The 22490-nt window shown below is 40.8% G+C and overlaps 1 protein-coding gene across 1 annotated transcript in view; it reads left to right on the top strand.

Annotated features, from left to right (window-relative positions):
• The window catches only part of DLEC1 (DLEC1 cilia and flagella associated protein), a gene marked incomplete at its 5' end in the record, with an annotated part of 33441 nt that overhangs the window by 5186 nt on the left and 5765 nt on the right, over positions 1 to 22490 (top strand). Inside the window, 26 exon segments of the mRNA XM_084211918.1 lie at positions 218 to 305; positions 1095 to 1268; positions 1990 to 2126; positions 3041 to 3137; positions 3390 to 3476; positions 4355 to 4517; positions 6201 to 6393; positions 7701 to 7759; positions 8252 to 8426; positions 9721 to 9814; positions 10038 to 10168; positions 10476 to 10634; positions 11372 to 11511; positions 11755 to 11908; positions 13027 to 13137; positions 14176 to 14306; positions 14668 to 14853; positions 14978 to 15036; positions 16169 to 16320; positions 16827 to 16930; positions 17610 to 17680; positions 18300 to 18517; positions 19479 to 19613; positions 20862 to 20984; positions 21965 to 22059; positions 22147 to 22231. Coding sequence (XP_084068044.1) covers positions 218 to 305; positions 1095 to 1268; positions 1990 to 2126; positions 3041 to 3137; positions 3390 to 3476; positions 4355 to 4517; positions 6201 to 6393; positions 7701 to 7759; positions 8252 to 8426; positions 9721 to 9814; positions 10038 to 10168; positions 10476 to 10634; positions 11372 to 11511; positions 11755 to 11908; positions 13027 to 13137; positions 14176 to 14306; positions 14668 to 14853; positions 14978 to 15036; positions 16169 to 16320; positions 16827 to 16930; positions 17610 to 17680; positions 18300 to 18517; positions 19479 to 19613; positions 20862 to 20984; positions 21965 to 22059; positions 22147 to 22231 — 3321 coding nt within the window.

Genomic DNA, 22490 nt, shown 5'->3' with positions numbered 1-22490 from the left:
CCTGCCACTGACATACGAACCAGTGAAGACTAAACGGGCTCTTCTCAGTCTCTGCTTTGTTTTGGTACTGTCTGATTCAGCCTCTATTGTATAAACTGGGATTTTGGACTTGGTTGTGATGATGTAGTTACTCCTAGCAGTAGTACTAGGGAATTGCAAAAATTTTAATAAGTGATGGTAATTACAAAAGAGCATTTTTTTTTTTTTTTTAATGAAGAAGACTGTAGAGCTACGGAACATCACTTCAACATGTCAATATGTAAGACTTATCCCTCCCTCTTCTTCAGTATTTTTCATTTGGCCAGGTAAGGGTTCTTTTCTACCTTTAAAATGTTAACACATACAAAATCTAATTTTCTTGCTCTGACAAAGATTTTCCAGAGATGTTCTGTTGTCCATGGTGCTCAGTTCTTTAGAAAGTGAAAGCTGACTTAGGGCCATTCACATGTAACTCAGAAGCAGATTGAGATGGTCTAATGAGGAATTCAAGAGGACTAAATTAAAGTGTTTGATGTTAGATTGAAATGTGTCCATGAAATACCTAGATTGAATCTTATCCAAAGTTCATCGAGGAACAGATGGAGTTTCCATGGAAAAAATTACGAGGAGAGGGCAAGAAATAACACACTGCAATAAAGAAGGATAGGTTAGAAGAAAGTTAAGAAAATTCTCTTTCCTACAGTAGGATAGCCAGGCACTGGGATAGATTGCCTAGGGAGATTGTGATACCCCAAGAATTGGAAGAATATTTAGAAGCTACGTGCCTCCATGGAAGCCCTTTTGTCTCGTGGTAAAGCAAAACTGGGTAATGTCTCCAAGTTTCTCCTCACTATTTCCTGTGTTTATGAGGAGTATATTTCAGACAAAGCAATCTTTGAGCTCCTTGGAACATGTGCACATTCCCAGACTGCACTGCCAGGCCTCGTGTTCATCCCTTTTTATCAGCTTGATTTAGGCAATAAATGGGGGGAGTTTACAGGCACCTTTCCAGAGGAAGATGTGATCATAAATACTACTGCCAATTTGGGGAGGTTTTCATTTTTTGTTTTAATTTTCTGCCTTTTTTTTGTTTTGTTTTTATTTTTCCCCCCAAGGAAAATATCCAGGAAAGGGAGGAATGATTGCTCCTGGGATGGCATGCCAGTATACAGTCCGGTTTATTCCTAAATATCTGGGAGAGTATGAAGATCATATATTAGTGGAGAGTCAAGTATCAGAACCCTTTGTCATCCCAATCCAAGCTAAAGTATCACTTCCAGTATTAACATGTCAGTAGTGTCCAAATACTAAATTTCTCTAAAGTTAAGCAGACTTGGGGGTTTTTTTATGTGACTGTCTTCAATTTTGTGTCACAAAACAAATGTGGAAAAAATTGGCATTGCAGTTTCTACATTTTGATATCTATCTCATTTTCAATTATCCAGATTTATTAGTTATTGAAATGTAATCCTGTTGGATTTTTCCTCAGTTATTTGTTCTTGCCATCTTAGGCTCTTCTTGCTCACTATATTAGAGAAGTGAGATGGGGCCACATTTCTAGGTTTGTGTTTTGTTGATTCCTGAACTCCCAGTTGTAATTAATAGTTCTAAATATTATGGAATTATTATTTAGTTATAACTATTTGATGCTATTAATTAATGTTCATGGAATGTGAAGTTAATTATATATGGATATGGTATACCTGCACCTCTCCGATATCTAAGCTCAACTATAATAAACAGGATTACTTTTGCAAAAATTTGCTTTGATTTTCTTACTTTTTATCATTCAATAATCTTTAAGGAGGAAAGATCATCTTACATCATTAAAATGTAAGATGGATGTAGAAATATACATCTCACACTGCCCAACTTTGAAATGGAAGGAATTTGAGGGGGTTTAGGATTGCAAAACCTGGCATGGTCTCATGCAGTAATGTCTGTAAAGAGTTATTTAATCAGCAGCTTTTGCTCTCTCTGGAGTCTGATTTTCTGTGTTACTCCTTGCAGTGCCTGACTTTATAAACTGTGGTTCCTGCCTTGTTGGAGGAATAAAAACAAAAGCAATTTCATGCAGAAATAAGGGAGCTAGAACTGGGAAGTTCTCTATAATGCCAGGGAAAGCCTGGCCAGCTCCTGATTCTGGGGTGAGTGATTAGAAGGGCAATACTGGACCTAGCTTTGTGTAGGTGCTCTGGTGTGAAGGCCTTTTAAACCAGTCGTGTTGTTTTAGCACAGAAGACAATGCAAGATATCTCTTGCTGGAGACATCTGCATTGTGCCATTCCTTCAGGAATTCACTTTATGCTGAAAACCAATCTCCCTGGATGGCTGTACCTCCTTTTTGTGCTCTGGTTTTCCTGTGGAAGAGCTTGTTTTTCTCAGGGGAGAGGTAAACTGAGGCATAGATGAGGGAAAGGAAAACTGGCTCAAACTTTAACCTTGCCCTTGAAGCAAATAGAAATGCTATCAGCTCTAGCATTGCTTGAGGTAATTTCCTCTCCCTCCACAACAAAAACATCCCTTACTGACTTTGCTGCACCTGTAGACACAGCAAGCCAACAGCCTCCTCTGTCTGTAGCTCCCCATCACAAACCAGGGCCTAAGTGGGATGGACAAAGGAGATAAAATGGCACAGGTAGACTGGCATTTTTGTGCTGGAGAAAGAGCAGATGAGCCAAGTTGTCCCTGCGGAGACTTTACAGTTCCAACTCAAAGTGAGTTTTAAGCATGGAGAAACAAACAAAGCCCCTCTCTCAGGCAGAGCTGTTCTGCTGTGAACATGAATAGTAGAGCTTCTCACACTGTCATTTCTCTTCAGAGACTGCACTTTCCCTTCTGCTTTCACGAAGGTCATTGTAAAGCAGGGAGCATTTTTTTTTTTAATTAAGCCATATTTATGATCCATACTCTTTTGAGATATGTGAAAAAAAATGTATGGTAACAGGTAAAACAGTGATGTGGTAGAATAATGCCTGTTTCGGGTAAATCTGGGTTTTAAACACAGCAATCTGATCCATTTAATTTATTAATATTTTGTTTGTTTGTTTTAATACCTTAGGAGGCTGCCACTGCTGATTTTGTGGTACAGGATCCATTTGGGATCCAGCCTGCTGTTTTGGAGCTAGCTCCAAAGCAGAATGCAACAGTACAGGTTAGTGCCAACTGCTGTAGAAAGCTTTTTTACTTCACCAAATACATTAACAAGCAACATCATATTAGAAGATCTGGTTGGACCTTGCAAGTTTGGGTTTATGTGAGCAAAAAATGATTCTGTTTCTCGCAAGTGTTACTTTTAATTACTAATTACTAAAACTGTCCTTCAGGGAATATTTGCAAATTGAAGTGTATTACTTAGGGGAGAGAAAACAGTTACAGACCTTGCTATTTCCCTTCTCTCTTTCAGGTAGTGTTTTTTCCTTCTTTGCCAGGAGCCTCACAGCAAACATTCACCATTTTATGTAACAATTATCCAATCAAATATGTTACAGTCACAGGTTTGTTTCTAGCACTTTTCTAATTCTGTGGATATTCAGATAATGTGAGTGGTGATTGTTGGCATGAAGTATGGTAACATTTTATGTCATTGGATTAAGCAAATGCTTAATGTGTCCCCTGCTCGCTTTTTTTTTTTTTTTTAACTGCTCCTTCCCAGTGCATGGAATACACTGAATTCAGAAAACATTGAGCTCTTAACCTTTGGTAGGCAAATATCCAAATGTAAAATGTCAGCAAGTCACAGAAAAGAAAACCAGTTGCCAGGTGCAACTCATCTCTTTTACTTTTCTGTTAATAAGATAACTTGACAAGCTATGAAACATGAGGTGTAACAGGGCAGAAATGAACCACATTTGGACCTTTTGAGGTAGTCAGTCTTTGGATTAACTAATAAAATCAGTTCAAATTCTTGTAAATGTTGGTGCTTGTACTGTAAATGTAACTGTAAGTGCTATAACATGAGGCTTGGTTTGTCATCTGTTGAATCACTTTATTACATGTATTTACTTTGGATTTTTTTTAATACTTCATTTGCTGCTTATTTTAATTTTAATCTGCTGCTCAAAACATCTGAGAGCCACATTGTCAACCCCTGTAAACACCCTGCTCACTTCAGTGAAACCATGCTGATGTAAGTGAGCTGAGGCTTTGGCCCTGAAATGCCTGTCTATGAAATTCATGAACAGAAGGTCTCTGTTTAATACCTGTTGATAAACACAACATCAGGAAATTATTGTACAATTAACACATTGGAGTTCTGAAACTTGAGGAAACACCAGATATAATCAATGAAGGCCATTAATGACAGTTGCTATTGATGATGTGAACTATGTTAATAGTCAGATGGTAAACAGCAATACCTAATTATTTCTTCCAGGGCTTGGAGAGGTGATGGCTCTGGAGCTTTTGTTTGTCACAGGTGGAGAAAGCAAAGCTCAGCTGGGTGAAGTCACTGATGCAACAGCACAGCACCTCATACGCTTTGAGCCCCAGAACCCACAGAGCACTAAGGAGAAGATCCTGGTTATAAGGAACTCCACGTAGGTAGCTGCTATCAGAGTCATGCTCTGCAATGTGGGCATGCTGCTAGGGATCTCATTTGTCATACTCTGCTCTCTCAAGCTGGAGAAATCTTCATGCCCTTGGTAACTTTTTGCAGAATCTTTGCTTCTTATTTGATAATCAAAGTTCAAGGAATGTTGTACATTGTTGAAGCATTAGCTTCAACATTAGCCAAAGTCAATATATTTGCTTTAATAGAGGTAAATCTACAAAAAATTCATAAATATATGTGGTTGCAGGAAATACAGGGTGATCCGGGTGAGATTTATCTCATTTTAAAGGCTGCTATATATACTTGTGCAACTGAGTTAAGCACTCTTTTCCTTTCATAGTGCAGGGAATAGATGCTTCCAAGCATACAATTCTGACTGGAACATCTCCCATAGAAAAGTCATAATACATCCTGGACTCCACTGGATCAAAATGGTAGCCCGGTGTAATGAACTCACGTTAAAACTCTTACATGGTTCCTGCTATTGAGTCCTTACAGATTTAAATATAAATTCAATTTGAAGTCAACTAATGTGTCCTTATGGACAATTACACCATACTGAACATAGTGGCATCCTGATTTTGCTCAGAATCAATCAGACTTTAACAGAAATACACTCCTGCATGAATGCAGCATATAGAGGCTGTAGACCATCAAAGCAGTGAGCAGGTCAGTGCTGGGTTTAGGACCATTAATCTAAATTGCTGTTTGCAAGCAGTAAATATCTCACAGTTTATTTTGTGGCCTGGAAATCACACATCCATAATGCCAGAACAGGATGATGTTTGAGTAAAGAAAATGTGATTGGTGAACTGGATATTGTAAACTGACAAAGGATGTGACTGCCAATTTCCACATTTTCTCTGTGATATGATCACCACAGCAGTCCCTGCACATCTGGTGTCAGCATTTGTATAAAACAAAGCTGGCCAGGCTGAGAGTAAACTCCATAGAAGCAGGAAGAAGAAACATTCTTTCTGCTACAGAAAGTGATACAAGAAATTGTAAATGTCCAGTTTCATCAGTGATACTTTCAAATTCCAGTGTCCTTCCTCCCACTTACAAAGGCAGAATTTTTGAGGTCAGCATGAGCAAGATTCTCAAACCCATGAAGACATTCCATGAAAAACACTTCTGTTGAAACAACCTAGTTAAGCAACCTTTTCTGGATTGCAGAGAGTGGGGCAGAGCCATGGCTATAATTTTAGATGGAGCCATTGTATTTGCTGACATGTTAAGACCACATCTTGCATTTGGATTAAATTCAGAATGTGATGTATGTCATCAGCAGTGATCCAAGGCAAATGTACTGGTGTCAGCAGGAATGGTCCTGTTCATCCTAGATCCTTGAAAAAAGAATTGCAGAGTTTCTAAAACCTGGATTACACAACAAGTTCAAATAAGGCAAGAAAGTGTTAAGATATCTTACACATTTATATAATTTACTTTCACATATTAGCATGTTCTTTTTATGATTTATATACTCTGACTCTATGGTGCCTCAGCAGCTTTGTGATTCACAAAAACTGAGAAGTCAAACCCCTGTAATCTGTAAGGAGAGGAATTTCCTACCTGGAAAAAGAATCTGAACATTTTCTTAATATATTTTACTCCAAAATATCTGATTTTTTAATCATAGTTTTTCTGTTGTTTATTGCCTTCTTCACAGCAATCTAGAACTTCCCTTCTTCTGGCAGATAACAAAGCCTAATCTGAAGCCATTAATACCAGAAGAAACTTTAGACTTTACAGAGGTCAAAAACAATCAAGACCCAGAGTCAGCCTTCTCCCTAAATCCTAACCAGGGAGTTTTGCTTCCCTATGCAGTTCATGAGTTTATTCTCACTTATGCTCCACAGGAGGTATGGCTTGTGATTCCTTCATATCTGCAAACTCCAGCTGTGTATTTTTATTCAAGTCATAAAATCCTTGCTGTGCAACTTTTCTAAATTAAATTTAATTAGCTGGGACTATGCTTTGATAAACAGTGTTCAAAAAGTAGAAAGTTACTGAAAAAAAACATGTTTTGACTGCAAAATATGAGACAGTTTCTGATCTCATGTAATTTTGGGGACTGACTGGACACAGTTAATTTTACACTGAAATTGTGGACACATCCTCATACTGCAGCTGTGCTGGCTGGTGAAGTTACCACCCTCACCCCTCTATCAGCTCCTCCACCAGCTCCTGACCCTTCCCCCTCTTCTTGGAGGATGTGCCTTGTACCTACTCCAGTCTAAATAAGTTGGTTAACAAACACTGATTATTTAAACTGTTTCAAGCTGTAGGTTTTTTTGGCTTGAAATGGCTCCTATGAACAGCTGAGTGGTGAATTAAGGGGATAGTAGGAGCCTTTGGCAGAGAAATGCTGTATGCAGCTGTGGGTAAGAGGGGTGCAAGGATGTTGGAATGCAGTTATCCCAGAGAATGCTGTTCTCTCAGTTTCTGCTCCCCTGTAAATAAGGAGCATGAGCTCACTGTATTTAGAGAAACCTGATCCAAAGAAAGCCCAAGAGTAGGAATGTCCTGTGCAATGTTGATTGACAGACATAAGAAATACCTCAAATCTGTATAGAAGAGAAACTACCTGGCTTTTTAAAAATAGTTAGTTCATAGAATATATATTGAATTAAAATACACATCAAAAATAGTATCTGTCTACAAACAAATGAAGCTTTTGCATAGCCCTTCAGATTTAAGGCTTCTGTGTTTCTTTCCCCCCCTCCATTAGAATACAGAAGGCATTCTCTTCCCATGATGGAAATGTCATGTTTCTTACTCAAGATCAGATTGGTGGTCAATTAAGTTGAATACTCTGGAGCAGTTAGAAGAAACTTCTCAATTAGTACAGCAGTACTGAGCTTAATTTGGGGAGGCTTTGCAGATGCTTGTGTGTAGTATGCAATATACAGGGGAAATAATAACAGGCATGTCAAAAATGAGTATTTTTCTTGGAACCCTACACCATGAGATCAGAATCTGGCTTAATGTTTTGCAGTCAAACATGTTGTCTTTTAGTAACTCCAGAGTTTGAATATTGTTTATCAGAGCTTAGTACTCCAATGATGATCATTTATCCTTTACATGTAAACCACTTTTCCATCTTTTTTTGATCTTCAACATAAATGATTACTTGACACTAAAATCCTTTTCTCCTTCATCTGTGCAGCTGAAGAGTTATCACAGTGTGCTGCAGATGGTAGTGAGGGACACCCCAGAATCACCTCGGTGAGCTGAGAAACTTTTCCCAGTCAGATATATGGCCACAATTTATCTGTGCTATTACATTAAGTTACTGGGACTTTTCTTCTTTCTGGTGATGATGGATTGACAGGTATAAAGAATATTATCTGCACAAGTAGTTGTGGTACAAAGAGCATCTCTGATATCCTCCCCCATGCCTGGACACATTCCTGGCCCTAGCTTTTCCTCTCTTGGAAAAAGATAACACTGTCATTTTGTCTGCTTATTTTTCAGGGTTTCCTGCTGTTACTCTTTGTCACAGTGTGTCACTTCTATACTTGTTCATGGACAGACTGGGACAACTAGAATATCTTAAAGTATAATAAAGTTTTTAATTGGCTAAGCTAATTGCCCACAGGCAGTCTGTACTTGAAAAACTTGTGATGGTTATCAGTTTTGATTTGGCAATTAAAAGACAGGATCCAATTTAACACAGGTTTAACATATTTAATGATTCTACCATATTTCCTCCCAAAGTTTAGTAGAAGAGAGGATGCTTCAATACATCCCAGAATGCAGAGTAGAGGATGTAATAGCACTGAAAATAGAAGTTAAAGGCTCAACAGAACCATATCATCTTCTTCTGGAACCATATGCCATTATTATCCCTGGAGAAAATTTCATTGGTGTTAATGTCAAGAAAAAATTTAAGGTTTGTGTGCTTTTCACTTCACTGTTGTCATGTGGTTTGTGTCACTGCATGTCATAGGTGTTATTAGAAGATATCAGACAGTCATTGTTATTTTAGTTCTCCTGAAATGTTTTTAAAGGAGGCCATGAATCCAGAAGGGTCTGCACTGAAACGCCCTACCCAGCCTGCTCAGCCCTTCACTCCAGGCAGCAGCCTTTGTTTCTTTTTCATCTCTCCAGTTTGATACCACAGAGTTTGACCCTTCTCAGTGTTTTGCTGGGTCACTAACCTCTTACCTATCACTTTGTCACTCCTGCAGTGTAAAAGTTTTCCAGCTGGGAGGAGTAGTCAATGGATGATTAAATTAGTTGATAACTAAGGCACTGTACTTGCAAAGAACTACAGGAAGCACAGAAGAGCTACAAAAATCACACATGCAAAGGTGCTATTCTTTCCTGCAGGTTCTGGTAATTTCCCTTTGGCCATTCTGGAACAGAATGCTGCTGCAATTGTCCCCTCACACAGCATCCCCTTCACTACAGATCAGGATCCTTTTGATCTTAGACTCACTTGGGAAAAACAGGCCTGTTGGCAAGAGCCAGGCAGGAAGACATTTCCCAGTTAATGGTTTTCCCATTTTTTCTTAGAGATCCTACTAATCAGGCTTTGGTTTTAAGATTTCTCTCCCTAGATTTTTTTTTTTTCAATATAAGGCAGCCATTTCATACTTCCCAGTAACCCAGTATAACTGCACATGTGATAGATGTAATTAAGCCACTTACTGATGATATCACAATATCCTTTGCAGTTTCCAATTGGGTTTTTACTCGTAAAAATATAAGAATTTGAACTGTGCTTAGAGATAATTGTGCTTCAGAGAACAAAGTTATTTGCTGTAGAAATAATTTTAAATTAGAAATAATTTTAAATTTAGAAATATTAAGAAATAAGGTTTTGACTAGATCTGAAGACCAGGCCAAACATTTCAAGAGCTTGCATATCCCTCACCAACAGAGCATTTGGCAAAAAAAAAGCTGCATTCAAAAGATCTTCAGTTTATGTTTAGAAATTCTGTTATACTTTAAAAAATGAGGGGGAAATTCAAGAGTCTCAAATATGATCATGTTCTTGGAATGAATTGTTAATGGATTCTCTTCAGGTTTGAGGGGACACCTTCAACTATGTGAAGGAGACACTGTTAAATAAATGATGACTCAAAACCCAGTTTGCATTGTATCAGTGCTCTCAGCAAATTGACTTGCTGCTCTGAAAGCTTAAAGTGCATTAATTGTCTCATTGATTTTAATTGTTTCAGCTGTGGAACAACAGCAAAACATTGATCAAGTACACATGGGAGAAAATCACAGACTGTGAGATCATTGAAGTTGAACCTCGTACTGGTGTCATAGGTAAAGTTTCTGTGACTTGCAAGCAGTAATTAATGAAAGAGAGAGTAATTGATTATATCAATTTATGACAGTCACAGAGCACTATAGTGCCAAGTGAAAAATTACCTGATCTCCAGCCCACTGGAGCCAGCAGGAGACTTAATTTGATTCCAGCAGCTTCATGCTTGAAGCAGGTGGTTTCTTACAAAAAAGTGAGACAGGAGCCTGGTGTTTTCTCTTCTAGATGTGAATAAATGCTGTGAATTTGTACTGGCAATTTGTGGGAGCAAACCTGGGGTCATCAGCCGTAACCTGCCGTGTCATGTTGAGCTGTGTCCAGAGCCAGTTATGCTGCATGTTGAGGCTGCTTTTAAGGTAAGGAGCAGTTCAGTCTTGCAGGAGGATGAGCTGTGTGGCCTGGCCATTGTCCAGATAAAGCTTTTTTTGCCTCTCAGTGGCTTGAGAAATCTTAAGTGGTTACAAAAGGAGTTATTTTTGTGTAGTGACTATTGAGTCAATATTGATATTCCCATGACACACAGAATTTTTCTGCATTACACAGTGCATTTGCTTTCTGATATTCTCTGTGAAATCAAATGTTAATCCTAGATAATGACATGCTTTTTAATGAGGCAGTTTTGGCAGAGGTGCCCATTCTGATGTTTGTTTCCTGCTGTCCTAGGGTCCATTTCTTTGTATTGATGTTCCATCACTCCAGTTTGGTTTGACTAAGCAGGGTGAGACTGTGTCAAGAACCTTTGAGATTAATAATCTCTCTCAGATGCCAGCACAGTGGAGGATGCAAGAAAGCAAGATTTTTCTAGCTCAAAGGAATGAAGAGGTAAGTCAGTGCTACAGCTGGCTGTAGTTCCTCCTTAGCTATTTTATTTCTTCTGCTTAGGAGTTGTATTATTCATTCCAGCTATTAGAAGTTCTAATTGTTGTGACTTCTTACAAAACTAGTCCTGCACAGTTTCATAAGTGCATGAGTTCTTTTGAGATTGAATGCTTCTTTACAATTTTTCTCTATTTCCCTTTATTACAATCCCCTGCCAGCCTGATCCAAAGAGACACATAGTATTTCCTGAATGACAGTTATTTCAGCTGCTGCTGCTATAAGTAAGAGTTCAAGGCTTTAGTAGAGCTGAGACTGCTGAACACTCCTCCCACACACCCACATCAGCATCTTGGACAAGAATCTGAGCCCCCACTCCTCACTGATGCTCTTCCCATGTCCACTCTCCCAACCCTCCTTCCTCACCCTTCTGTCCAAGAACCTTTCCCACTCGTGGCACCTTGCTGCTGCCTGGGAGCAGGTGCTGCTGCTGAGGCTGATTGCTTCTCCTTCATGTTCCCTGTCAGTCCACACACAGCTGACCCTGCTGTGCCCTTGGCTCTGACTGAAGCAAAGCCCTGTCTCCTTGTGTAGCCAGGCTTTCACAAAGCTGGCACTGAAATCAACCCAGGTGGGACTCGAGGGGCAGAGAGAAAGAATCCCTAATTAGATTGTGTGGCTTCAACATTTTACCCTTGCTTTGCACATCGCAAAAAATTTCTGTTCCCTCTCTCCTCTCCCAGGTATCCACCTTCACCATCCAGCCATCAGCTGGAAAAATTCCTCCTTTGGGTCAATGCAGAGTTTCAGTTCACTTCACATCACAGCAGTGCCAGCGTCTCCAGACAGTGCTGGAACTGGAGGTAGAAAATGGAGAAGGAAGGTAAGGAGGAAAAGCAGCATTTGTTTTGTTTTTTCTGAGGTTCACATCTGGTTTTCGCTTCAGGTAGTTTTCTCTCCTACAACAAAAATATGAACTCACAGTGGGGTTGTGTAACCTGTCAATGAACTATCAAATTTCTAATATTGCTAAATAAACATAAACATCATTCTTCCCAGCATGCTATTTTATGTCTAGCACGTTTCATTAACAATAACAATAGACCATCTGTGTGTTTATTTCCAGTCATCTTCCTGTTTTTGTTGAAGTTCAGACCCCCCAAGTGTGCCTGATATCTAGTCATCTAGTATTCACTGAAATTTATACTGGAGTTCCTGTCAAAGCAACCAGTAAACTTTTTAACCAGACACTGCTGCCAGCAAAATACTTATGGGGAAAGGTAAATGCTCTTCTAATGAGAGAAGAATACAGCAAGGATGGAAGTTGCAATTTCTGTAGGAATACAAATAATTACTATTCTTGAAAGCTGATGTATCTTTTGAGTGTTCATTGCTGTTTTACTGGCTTGGGCACAGAACTTCAGCTTTAGACCAACTTCTATTAAAAGATTAATTATTAGTTTATGTCATTATGTTCTTACTGTCTGTGGATCCTGGGAAAATGGATGAGCAGATGTGAGGGGTCATAGGATGTAAAGGCACCAGAGTGTTAAACAAAGTACCATGGCAGTTTAGGGGTTGCACTTAATTTAGTAAAACAAAGAAATTATGGTGGATTTGTGACTTTTGGATTATGTATGAATTCAGCTTAAATTTCACATTCTGGTTGGGATTCTGCTTACAGAGTAGGAGCCCCAAATTTAGTGTCAGTATTTAAGCTGTGATCTGAGCTCTCTTTTCAGTCAATGGAAATTTGTCAGTGCCTTGGTCATTCAGATTTGGTATCCATCACATCTGACATCCAGGGCTCAGCTCAATTGCCCAGGGCTCAGCTCAATTGCCTACATAAAAGCACTCAGTGCCACTTCAGATGTCCTCAGGTGCCCATGGGACCCTAACAGAGCATGTACATGGTATAGGACCTACAGGAAAACACTTTGGAGCCTAGAAGGAATATGTAGAGCATTTTTCCTGACGTGTGGTGTTGATGTGTGAACAAATGAGTGAAAGCCCTGGGTGCATTCTATGCTGGTCACTCAGGGAAGGTGCCAACACCAGGATTGTGTCTCTCCCACCTCTGTGGTAGAGAGGGGTGGGGCACATCTGGGATCCTGCTCTGATATCAGATAGATTGGCTTCACCCTGGAACAGCTTGAGACTGTGAGAGGGATGACAGTGGCTCTGCTCCCAGCCCAGCAGCCTCAGCTGGGCTCCTGAAGTTACTTGGAGTGAATGCAGGCATGAGGATCTTATCACCCATGGGGACTTGTAAAGCCAGTCTTGACAAACTGTAGGTGATGCTGCCTGAAAGTGTCCTAAGCCTGAGAATAGCTTGGTGTTTTTAGAAGAGACAGTGTGAGGGAATCAGCATGAGCTGAGTGTCCTTTCTGTCTGGCAGCCCATTGGAAGCCAGGCAGCCTCCTGCTCCATCGTGGTGTCCCCTGCCAGTGGCACTTTAGGCCCAAATGAAGAGAAGGAATTCTGCATAGAACTGTCAGCTAACACTGTGGTAAGTTTACAAACAGATGCACTTTTATAAAAGCAGCAACACTGGCTTTTTCATCTCACCTCTATCTGGCGGAGGGAAGGAATTCTGTGTACAAAACCACGTGCTCTTTTTCCCATACAATATCTCTGAAGTGGCTTTGCTTTAGAGATACCACAGTTGAAGGCAAGAATTAAACAAGTGTACATGGTGTGCAATTTCTACCCTGTCTCTTTATATCCCAGCTGTTCCTGTTTTCTTCCTTTCTTGAAGTCCTGTACAATTGCTCTTAATGCTTATCCCTCTTTTTGGAGCATACAAATCCTCACTTTGGATTATCTGGAATGATATGGAGCAGAGTGGCATATGCAGTGTATATTTGGTTTTCTGAATGCAGCTAGGCTCATAACATTTTGATATTTGAAAACTTAAAAGGGGCTGATGAGACTGAGAGTCTGCAAAATACAGGAGCAGAAATTCAGAAAAAGACTTTACAAGAGCATTCAAATAGCTGAGCTAAAGCAGCTAAACACAGGATCCTCCTATGGATATGGTGTCTTAGTTCACATTGCAATCACTGGAGACTTGGGTTTCATTTATTTGCTTAAAAGTAGGTGTTCAGTACTATCAGAGTTAGTATTTAAAGTTATGTATCTGTGGCACTTGGGAGCATGGTTTAGTGGTGGCCTTGGTAGCACTGGATTAATGTTTGGACTCAATCATCTGAGAAGTCTTTTCCAACATAAAAGATTCTATGATTCAATACTTGGAGCATAGGAATTATGTCAGAAATCAGTAATGGAGCAGTTTTAGGCTCACAGACAGCTGCAGGTACAAAGCTGAGAAACAGCCACAAATTTTTATCTCAGTGATGCCTTCTAAGCAGCTCTGATGCTGCAGAAAATGCACTGAAAACAATTGAGTAAAACTTCTCATAATTCTATTGTTCTGGGTTTAATCCAGGGAAGTTTACACTTTTTAAAAATAAATACCCTGAAGAGTCTGCCTTTCCTCTGTGATACATGCTTCATTCACAAGGAAACTTGATTCTTTGCTTTTCAGGGTGAGCTGAAAGACCTCACACTTTCCTGTAGCATAGAAGACATGGCTGAACCCCTCTTCCTGAGCATTTTTGGAGAAGTGAAGGGACTACATGTCACATACACATTACCTTCTGGCAGTGGGGTTGACAGGTAATATCTGACTGATTTTTATTTCATTTTTCTAATACATAGAATGATGACTGTATTTTGGAACATGCTCATCTTCATATCTTTTAATATCTTTTCATATAAGTAAATATGTCTTTAATTTTGGTAGACTGGCATGTTATACAGGACAAAAATTTGGCCCCAATTAAATCTTTATATGTGTTGAAGTGAAAAAATGAAAAGCAGAAAATGCTGATGGCAAAAATCATAGACTGCATGGTCCTTTTACACTGTGCATCACAACCACATTGCATATTGCACATTTTTAAATCTCCTGAAATCATCTGTGAGAAATAAGAAAATAAGACCCATGTCTAAATACTACTGTTATTTTTTCTGGCAGTGATGAAGGACAAATGCCACAAAGCCCGTGTGAGCTTCTTTTGGACTTTGGGTCTGAAGTTGCAGTCAAAGATGTTGTAAAGCATCAGCTGATTCTCACAAACCTCACTGCAATCAGTGCTCCATTCACACTGGAAGCTGAGTATTTTAGTGCCTGTTTGGTGCCTCCAGAACCAGGAATCTGCCCGTGAGTCTTGCTGTACTGCATAATGACTCAAGTACTAATTTAGGTCTGGTTTGAACCTGAAATCAGATTTTTTTTTTTTTTTTTTTTTTTTTTTTTTTTTTTTTTTTTTTTTATGCTCTCCAAGCTACCTGGTGAAAAAAAGGGGGCCTGTCTCAGAGCATGCAGCCAGAAAAGTAAAGTCAGGTATGAAAATATCTCTTCAGTGGAGAGAAAGTGAAAGCCAGCTGAATGCCAGCACTATATGTGCCAATCAGGCACATCTTATTGTTGGAGTATCTGGTGAAGTCTAAACTGTTAAATTACTTAATTCCTCTGTTCATTCCTGAGTTTGAAAGCCCATTTTGTATGAGCATTAGGTCAATCTCTTTTTTCCCCTTCTGTTTTTTATTCCTTTCTCCTCCCTTTCTTTCTCTCTCTTCTTCATCTTTTTCTTGCAAACAACAGTATGAAACAAAGTTGATGACTCTGGTGACAGTCCACTTCCAGAACACTCCCAGCACATGGGATGGATGGCATGCAGAATGTTTGGCTCTTTCTCTCCCACACAGTTTTCCAGTACCAGTGCAGCAAGCTTTTCTCCCTCAAACCCTTTACCATACCCTCCCCGCTCTGGAAAGCTACAGCACAGCCCATCTGTCATTTCTGATGTGTTGTACTGAAAAATGATAATATTTACAGCCACATGAGTCTGAGAGAGGGAGGGAATGGGAGCAAGAAGCTGTGGAGTGTGGATGTGTTTTCTGTATCCAAAATAAAACTTGCACATATTGGTACCTTGCCATAGAGTTTGGTATCTGTTCCGCAGACAGAGCTTTTCAGCTGTTGAATTAGTGCTTAAGATTAGAAAAATGCTGTTCTGACAGATTCCATGCAGGCCTAGGTGACTCAGAATGTGGAAAGGCTTTGCTCTTTGTAATTAATTCATTGCATGGAAGAGCACACAGAGGTAAACAGGCAGCTGCTAGTGGAACAAGAAACAGTCAACACAAATCCCAGCCTATTTTTCTCAGATTTTTTCAGGTTAGTGCCTTGCATATCCCAAAGAGTTCTGGATCAGGTTGTTGGAAGGGTTGTCCTGCTGTAAAATATTCTGGGCAAGCACTAAGTGTAAAAAACAGAGTAAGATCCACTGCAGAAGGGAACTTGGGTAAAGTGGTATAAATGTGTGCTGAGTAAATGATCCCAGGGTTTCTAAGTCAGTGAGGTTAAGCTGATTAAAGGCAACTAAAATCGTGCTCCTTTGTGTTCTTTGAAAGCCCAACTTCATTCCATTTCCTCAAAATTCATGAAATGCTTCTTTGCTCTGCTCCTTCAGAGATTGCAGCAGCATTGCTGTCTCAGGGGAAGGGAGCAGCTTTCTATATCCAACCTTCCACAGGAACTCTGGAAGCTTTCCAGCAGCTCACCATAGAAATAGCAGCTTACAACAACATGTGGGGAGAGTACCAGGATAACCTTGTCTGTAAGGTAGGTGGGGTTTTGGTTTTACCATGGCAGATTTTACACCAATTGTGTTTCCCAGATGCCTTTTTGTTAGAAATACTTTTTCAGTTTTTTAGGACTTCTGTAAAAATTCAGGATGGATCTTGCTATACCACTACTTCTAATGACATGTAAGGGACAATTATTTGGTTTTAGGGAGCATGTTTATTCTTTGGGAGGTTTTCATGTGCCTTGAAAATGACTGGAGTAGTTTTGATTTATAACATCTGTTTGGGAGCTGGCCAGTGCACTGCTCTGCTCTACCAATACCGTAGATTGTGTTGTGTAGAAAAGCACCAGGAAAGCTGATAAATGCATGAGGTATTGCATTCTCCTGCTGAGAAAAGTTGTTGTTAGCATATAAATTAGTGGTTGTCAAAGGAAACTAGTCAAAAAATTTTGAAAATCCAATCAGTTTGCAAAACATAATCTCATAACACAGAGAACTAAGGTGTTATCTTGATTCTAATAGCAAAAATTCATTTTAATAGGTTGGACACTTACAACCTAAATTAATTCCTATGCAAATGACTGTGAAAGGCTGTCCAATCTTCCTGCAGGTGACAGGACCAAAACCAGAGCCACCCATTATCAGGTATAGTGCAAAATACTGTCAGACAAATCAGAGAATGAAATACCATTGGCTGCAGCCAACATACACACCTGTTCCATCTTGTGATATAATGATAAGGTCAGCAAAGTGTCAGTCAAAGCACAGTATCTGATTGTAGTGCTTCAATACATTTTTCTCTGCCAACACAATTAGAGAATAATCTGCACTACAAGACTGCTGAAGTCTGCCAGCAGTCTCTGTTCTGGGCTTGCAGTTGTAGAATTTCACCCAGTGCAGCCTCAGCTGGCTCTGTGGAGATGGCAACTGGCACATGGTGGCAATTCTCATCACCCACAGCTCATCTCTCCCTGGCCCTTTACCTGGACCAGGAGAAATGCAGCCCTGACATAAACAGGGGAAGATTTAAACCCTCTCACAGCAAATGGCATCTGCACCTTGGGATGCGGGGTAAGGGTTGCCTTTTGGGGAACACCAGCACTACACATGGTTACTCTGAAATGTCTGAGACAGTTGAAAAAAATGGAGAAAAAAAGAAGAGAGACAGATAAAATACACCAATATTGTACTTCACAGTGTAGGCCATGTCTTACCTGAGAGCCACTCCAGTGCAGCCAGCTTGGCTTCCACTTTAAAACAACCCTTCAGTGATTTCAGACACTTCTGTTCTCTGCATGCACTGACAGCAAGGTTCCCTGTCCAGGTTTGGCACTCAGGTCTCAGGAGGGTCCCCTGTGCTTCGGAGGGTCCAGCTCAACAATCCCACTCCCTTTGGTAAGGATGGCTTTTGTACAGCAAACATTGATGCTTTCATTGTCTTCCTTATAGAAATAAAAGTAGAAGGACCCATTAACATGTTAATTGACAGACCTACTTGTTTCCTAACGAAGATGTTTTTAGTAAAAAAAAATAGAGAGTGACTCAATGTGTTGCCACTATGCAATTGCACATCCCATCTTAATGTAGCTGGGTTTTCCCTCATTGAAATGGTGGGAATTCAAGATTTTCCATCCTGTTTTTATGAATTTCTTACAACACTAAGCCTGGTAAATCAGATGTGCTACCTGCTGTTTACTGGTATCATCTGGCTCTTCTGTTCAGTCTTTTTAGCTTTTCAGAGCAAAGTCAGTTAAAAAAAAAATCTACTAAATCCATTTGCTTAAACAAAATACTCTCATTTATTTTGATTATAGTTTAGGACATAGAAAGTGGCCAAACTATAGCAAACTGTTAAATAATTTTCATTTACAGCAAACATGGGAAACCTAAGAGATACACTTTAATACAAATCCTGTTGCCAGACACAAATTTGTTACTTGATATTCTGGTACCAACTAAGCCATGAGCCTTCACTGACTGGAAGTAATTGTCCTTTTTTCCTTTTCCCATTCAGACATCCGGCTGGACTTGGAAGTTTACAACCAAGAGCCAGATGATGAAAAGCTGGTGGACCTGTTGGTGCTCTTTGGAGACCCTTTTCCTCCTGTAGACATGGCTGGAAGTGAGGCTGCATCAAGTGGTAGCAGCTCAGAGTCAGAGGTGGTGTTAAAGCTGGATCCAGCTGCCATTCCCTGTGGGAGCATTTATCCAGCTCTGGAGAGCACAGATGAGGTCAGCTCTTAGGATGTTTCTTATACTGCTGCTGAGATACATGATGGGTTTTTTGGCATGGAGGGTTGAAAACAATAACAGGAGATAGAACTTGTAACTAAGAGCTGGATTGTTAAAAGAAATGTCAGCTCTTCTCCCAGTCAAACAGGCAATATGTAGGTAGGTGGCTTTGGGGATCAGCAGTCTCTTTCCAGAGTGAGCTATAAGCAATTAGCTCTCCTTAAAAGTGTTAAAAAAGCTAAAAAAATACTATTTAAAATACTGTCAATGACAAGCTATTGTCATTATTACATGAAAGAATTAAAATAACTCCTTAATTTGGCTCTGCTTTTCTTGTGGGTGCTTTCTGGTGTCAACATGTGCTGTAGTCAGGGAGCAGAACTTAGCCTGCAAATTTCAAATTGCATCTAATGATAGGGAGGTATTTATCCCAGTGCTAAAATTAGATTGGTTCTGTTAGAATACGGTAACACTATTACACATGAGGTTTGATTATAATGTGGCAATTCAGTGTCTTGAAGGGTTGGGAGTGACAGGGAGAAGGTATCCCCCAGGATATTGTCTATTTCTCTGGCAAAACCCTCACAGAAAATATGTTAAAATCACTTTTTCTCTGCTTCAGCTCAGCATGCACAGTTGTTCTGAACTTTCTTGTGCACAAAGGGAACAGTACTGCCCCAGAGTGTAGGTTTGTATAATGTACCAGAGGTGTCATGATTGGGTAGAACTGGCCCCAAGCATGCACATTTTCCAAGGAATTCAGGAGCAGTTTCAGGAGAGCTACTCTGTGGATGAGAAAATTAATGTACAGGACACATCCACGTGTCCAGCCCTTGTGCCAGAAAGAAACTGGAGCTGGCCATGCTTCCTGAGCAGTGCAGCAGTTCCCTGTGCACATCACTCACATTCCTCCCTTGCAGTGTAACAGTTTTAACCATTCCCCACCCCTGTGTCTCTGCAGCCTCCAGGTTCTGACAGCAAAGAGATGGAAATCAGCAGGCACGAGTCTGCAGGAGAGAAAAAAATCTCTGTACTCCTCCGACCTCATGAGGGGATCCCTGCAGACAGCCCCTACTCCATTGCTCCAAGGCAGATAGTAAGCTTTTACATTTTCTTTGGGCTTAGATTTAGCACATTTTCTGCAGGGCAGAGGAGACAGAGAAGGAGAAGGAGGTAGCTTTGAGTTTGGTTTGAGGTAGACTATTAAGCAGTGAAAGGAAGGCTTCAGAGATGATCATGAGAAGAGTTTGCAAGGTTGACAGATTGTGTCCTGTCTACATCTGAGCAGTGACCTGATGACTGGACTTAAGTGTTGTACACTGGAGTGGCATGTCTGGTCTTCTCACTTGGGCTGGCATGGTGAAATGTGGGAACCATCCAGCATGAAGCTTTGGAAACATGCAGAGCTGGAAATCAGGCTGCTGGAAAGGGGTGCTCTGTAGATAACTCATGGGATAAACCATTGTAACCCACAGTGCTTCACAAGGGAGTTGTGCAAATATAGGCCACAGTGTCACGATCCCTTAAGAATATCATAAAGTAAAGACAGCTTTGGAAAGATCCAGCTATGAGTGACAGGGTTGCCCAAAACATCAGTGGGCCAATTTTATTTTAAATATTTTTTTTTTTTTGCCAGAGGGTTTTAAGTTACAAGTTAAAATGAGCTAAAGATTACATAAAAGAAATTATGACAGAAATGAAGCTGCAGTCAGCTCTGAGGTGGCTGAGGCTGAGAAAGGTCAGACAAACAAGTGCCTCACTGTGGAGGCGGCTTTTGTGGGGTGTAGCCAGCAGCAATATCAAGATTTAACCATAACCTGCACAATTCACCTAAAGAAAGCAGGATCTAGTCAATCCTGTAAATCCCAGAAAATCCACTGCAGCTGGCTCGTGCCTGTGATTACATTCCCTGCTGTGATGTAAAATTAAAAAATAGCCAAGACTAAACTGAGCTGTAAAATACTCTTAGTTCACACTTGTAACTCTTCAAAAAACGTTTCATATATATGTAAGCTGTGGAATAATCACCTGAGGTAGCCAAGGAGTAAGAGTGGATAGAACTGGGTGTTTTTAAAAACAAACAGATGTGCACATATGTTTGTGTACTTGGAGTTGGTCTGTGACTGTGCTTAAACTCTGTTGATGCTAAAAAGAGGCTACAGTGATATTTACCGTTGAAGTAATTGTCAGTTTTGCTGTCACATGTTGGCATTTCCGTGCAAGCCTGAGCCCGTGCCCGGGGGATTGCATGCTGCTTGTGCAACTCAGTTTTGGCAGCTGAGTCCCGAGGTTCTTGTGCAATCCCCGGCGGCTCCGTGCGCTGAACGCTCTCTCCCGGCCGCAGGTGGTTCCAGGAGGTGGCAGCAGCGACGTTTACATCTGCTTCACCCCGCTCGTCCTCCCGGACACCGAGGCTGAGCTGTGTTGTGACGGGCTGGTGCTGGGCTTCATGAGCCTGGACGACAAGGTAAACTGGCTGTCACAGCAAGGCCAAAGGGGAATATAATTTCCCTTCCTGTAATTTATGTACAGGCTGCTGCTGTTACCTGGCCAGTCTGTGTAAACAGTCCTGTTCCTGCTATCCTGTACATCCTTCCTTAACCAGGGTTGTTCATCTGTTGCATTTCTCTTGGAGCTTAGAAGCGTTCTGGGGTGGGAATGTCACCATCTTCTTGCATTGTCTGGGGCAGCAGACCCCAGACAAAAGCCCAGGGGTTTGAAATGCTATCACAACATCAGGTTTTATTGATAACAATAGTTAACAATGGAAGTGAGACTCAGGACTGCTGAGTCCTGTTCCTGGCTCTGCATCCACCTTCCTGTGTGAATTTGGACAGCATATCTCTCCTCTGGGAAACTTCCTCTTCAACAACTGCTGATGTGAGGCTTGAACAGGGTTTTATGAATGGCTCAGAGATTCCCTGACATTAATTGTTGCAAAGGTGCAAGGTGACCTGAATGAATGCTAATAGAATGTTCAATAAAAACAACCCTAATAATCCATATTCCTGAGGAAAGGAATGTAGAATAATAGAGTCCTGGAATGGTATGAGTTGGAAAGGACCATCTAGCTCCACCCCCCTGCCATGGGCAGCAACATCTTTAACCAGAAAAAGTTGCTCCACAGTCCATCCAGCCTGGCCTTGAATGTTTCCAGAGACAGGGCATCCAGAGATTCTCTGAGGAACCAGTGCCAGGGCCTCATGACCCTCAGAGTGAAGAATTTCTTCCCAACATCTGATCTAAACCTGCCCTGCATCTGTATCACCCACAGCCATTCAGAATCCAGCTACTGCTTGGCCTCTGCTGTTCCATCACGTCTTACAAACAGGCACTACATTGCCAAGCAGAATCCTATTTTGGCTGACAGCCTCTGGGGCTCCAAGCAGCATTTCAGGTTTAGTGCTACCATTTCCCACAGGATTTCTGTTTCCATCTTGTTGTCAGCTGGCGAGGAGGGTGCCCAGCAAGGTGCGGCGCGGCCATGGCTATGAAGCTCCACCACTACGAGTGCACATGGAGGCTGTCCTGAGGCATCCCCTGTAAGTGCCACAGCTCACAGCTGCCACCCTCGTGCCATGGCTCAGCCTGGCACAGGGCTGTGACCAGCCCTGGTTCTTTACACTCAGGTTGGAAGTGGAGATGGATCACGACAGAGGGATGGTGTTTGATTCAGTGGCGAGTGATCTCCTACCTGCTAAGCCTTTCTTTGGAGTGAGTATTTCCCACACTGATCTGTTTGGCTGCTTTGTATTGCTGTGCTGCTGGGAGAATTCAGAGCTGCGTGCACATGGCTGTGAAAATGCATCCTAATCACCAGTAGCCTCATTTTCTATGTTGCACATAACAAGATAGGGAACAAAAAAAGCACTACATGTACTTATTAGCCAAGAATAAGAAAAGCTGAGCTCAGATAATGCCTGTTTTAGTCAAATTTTTCTTTCATTGTAGGGGAGTTTGTAAGTAGAAAAAT

Source organism: Fringilla coelebs, assembly GCF_963513975.1.
Source record: "Fringilla coelebs genome assembly, chromosome: 1".
Classification (NCBI taxonomy): Eukaryota; Metazoa; Chordata; class Aves; order Passeriformes; family Fringillidae; genus Fringilla; species Fringilla coelebs.
This window is presented reverse-complemented; position numbering and strand designations above follow the sequence as displayed.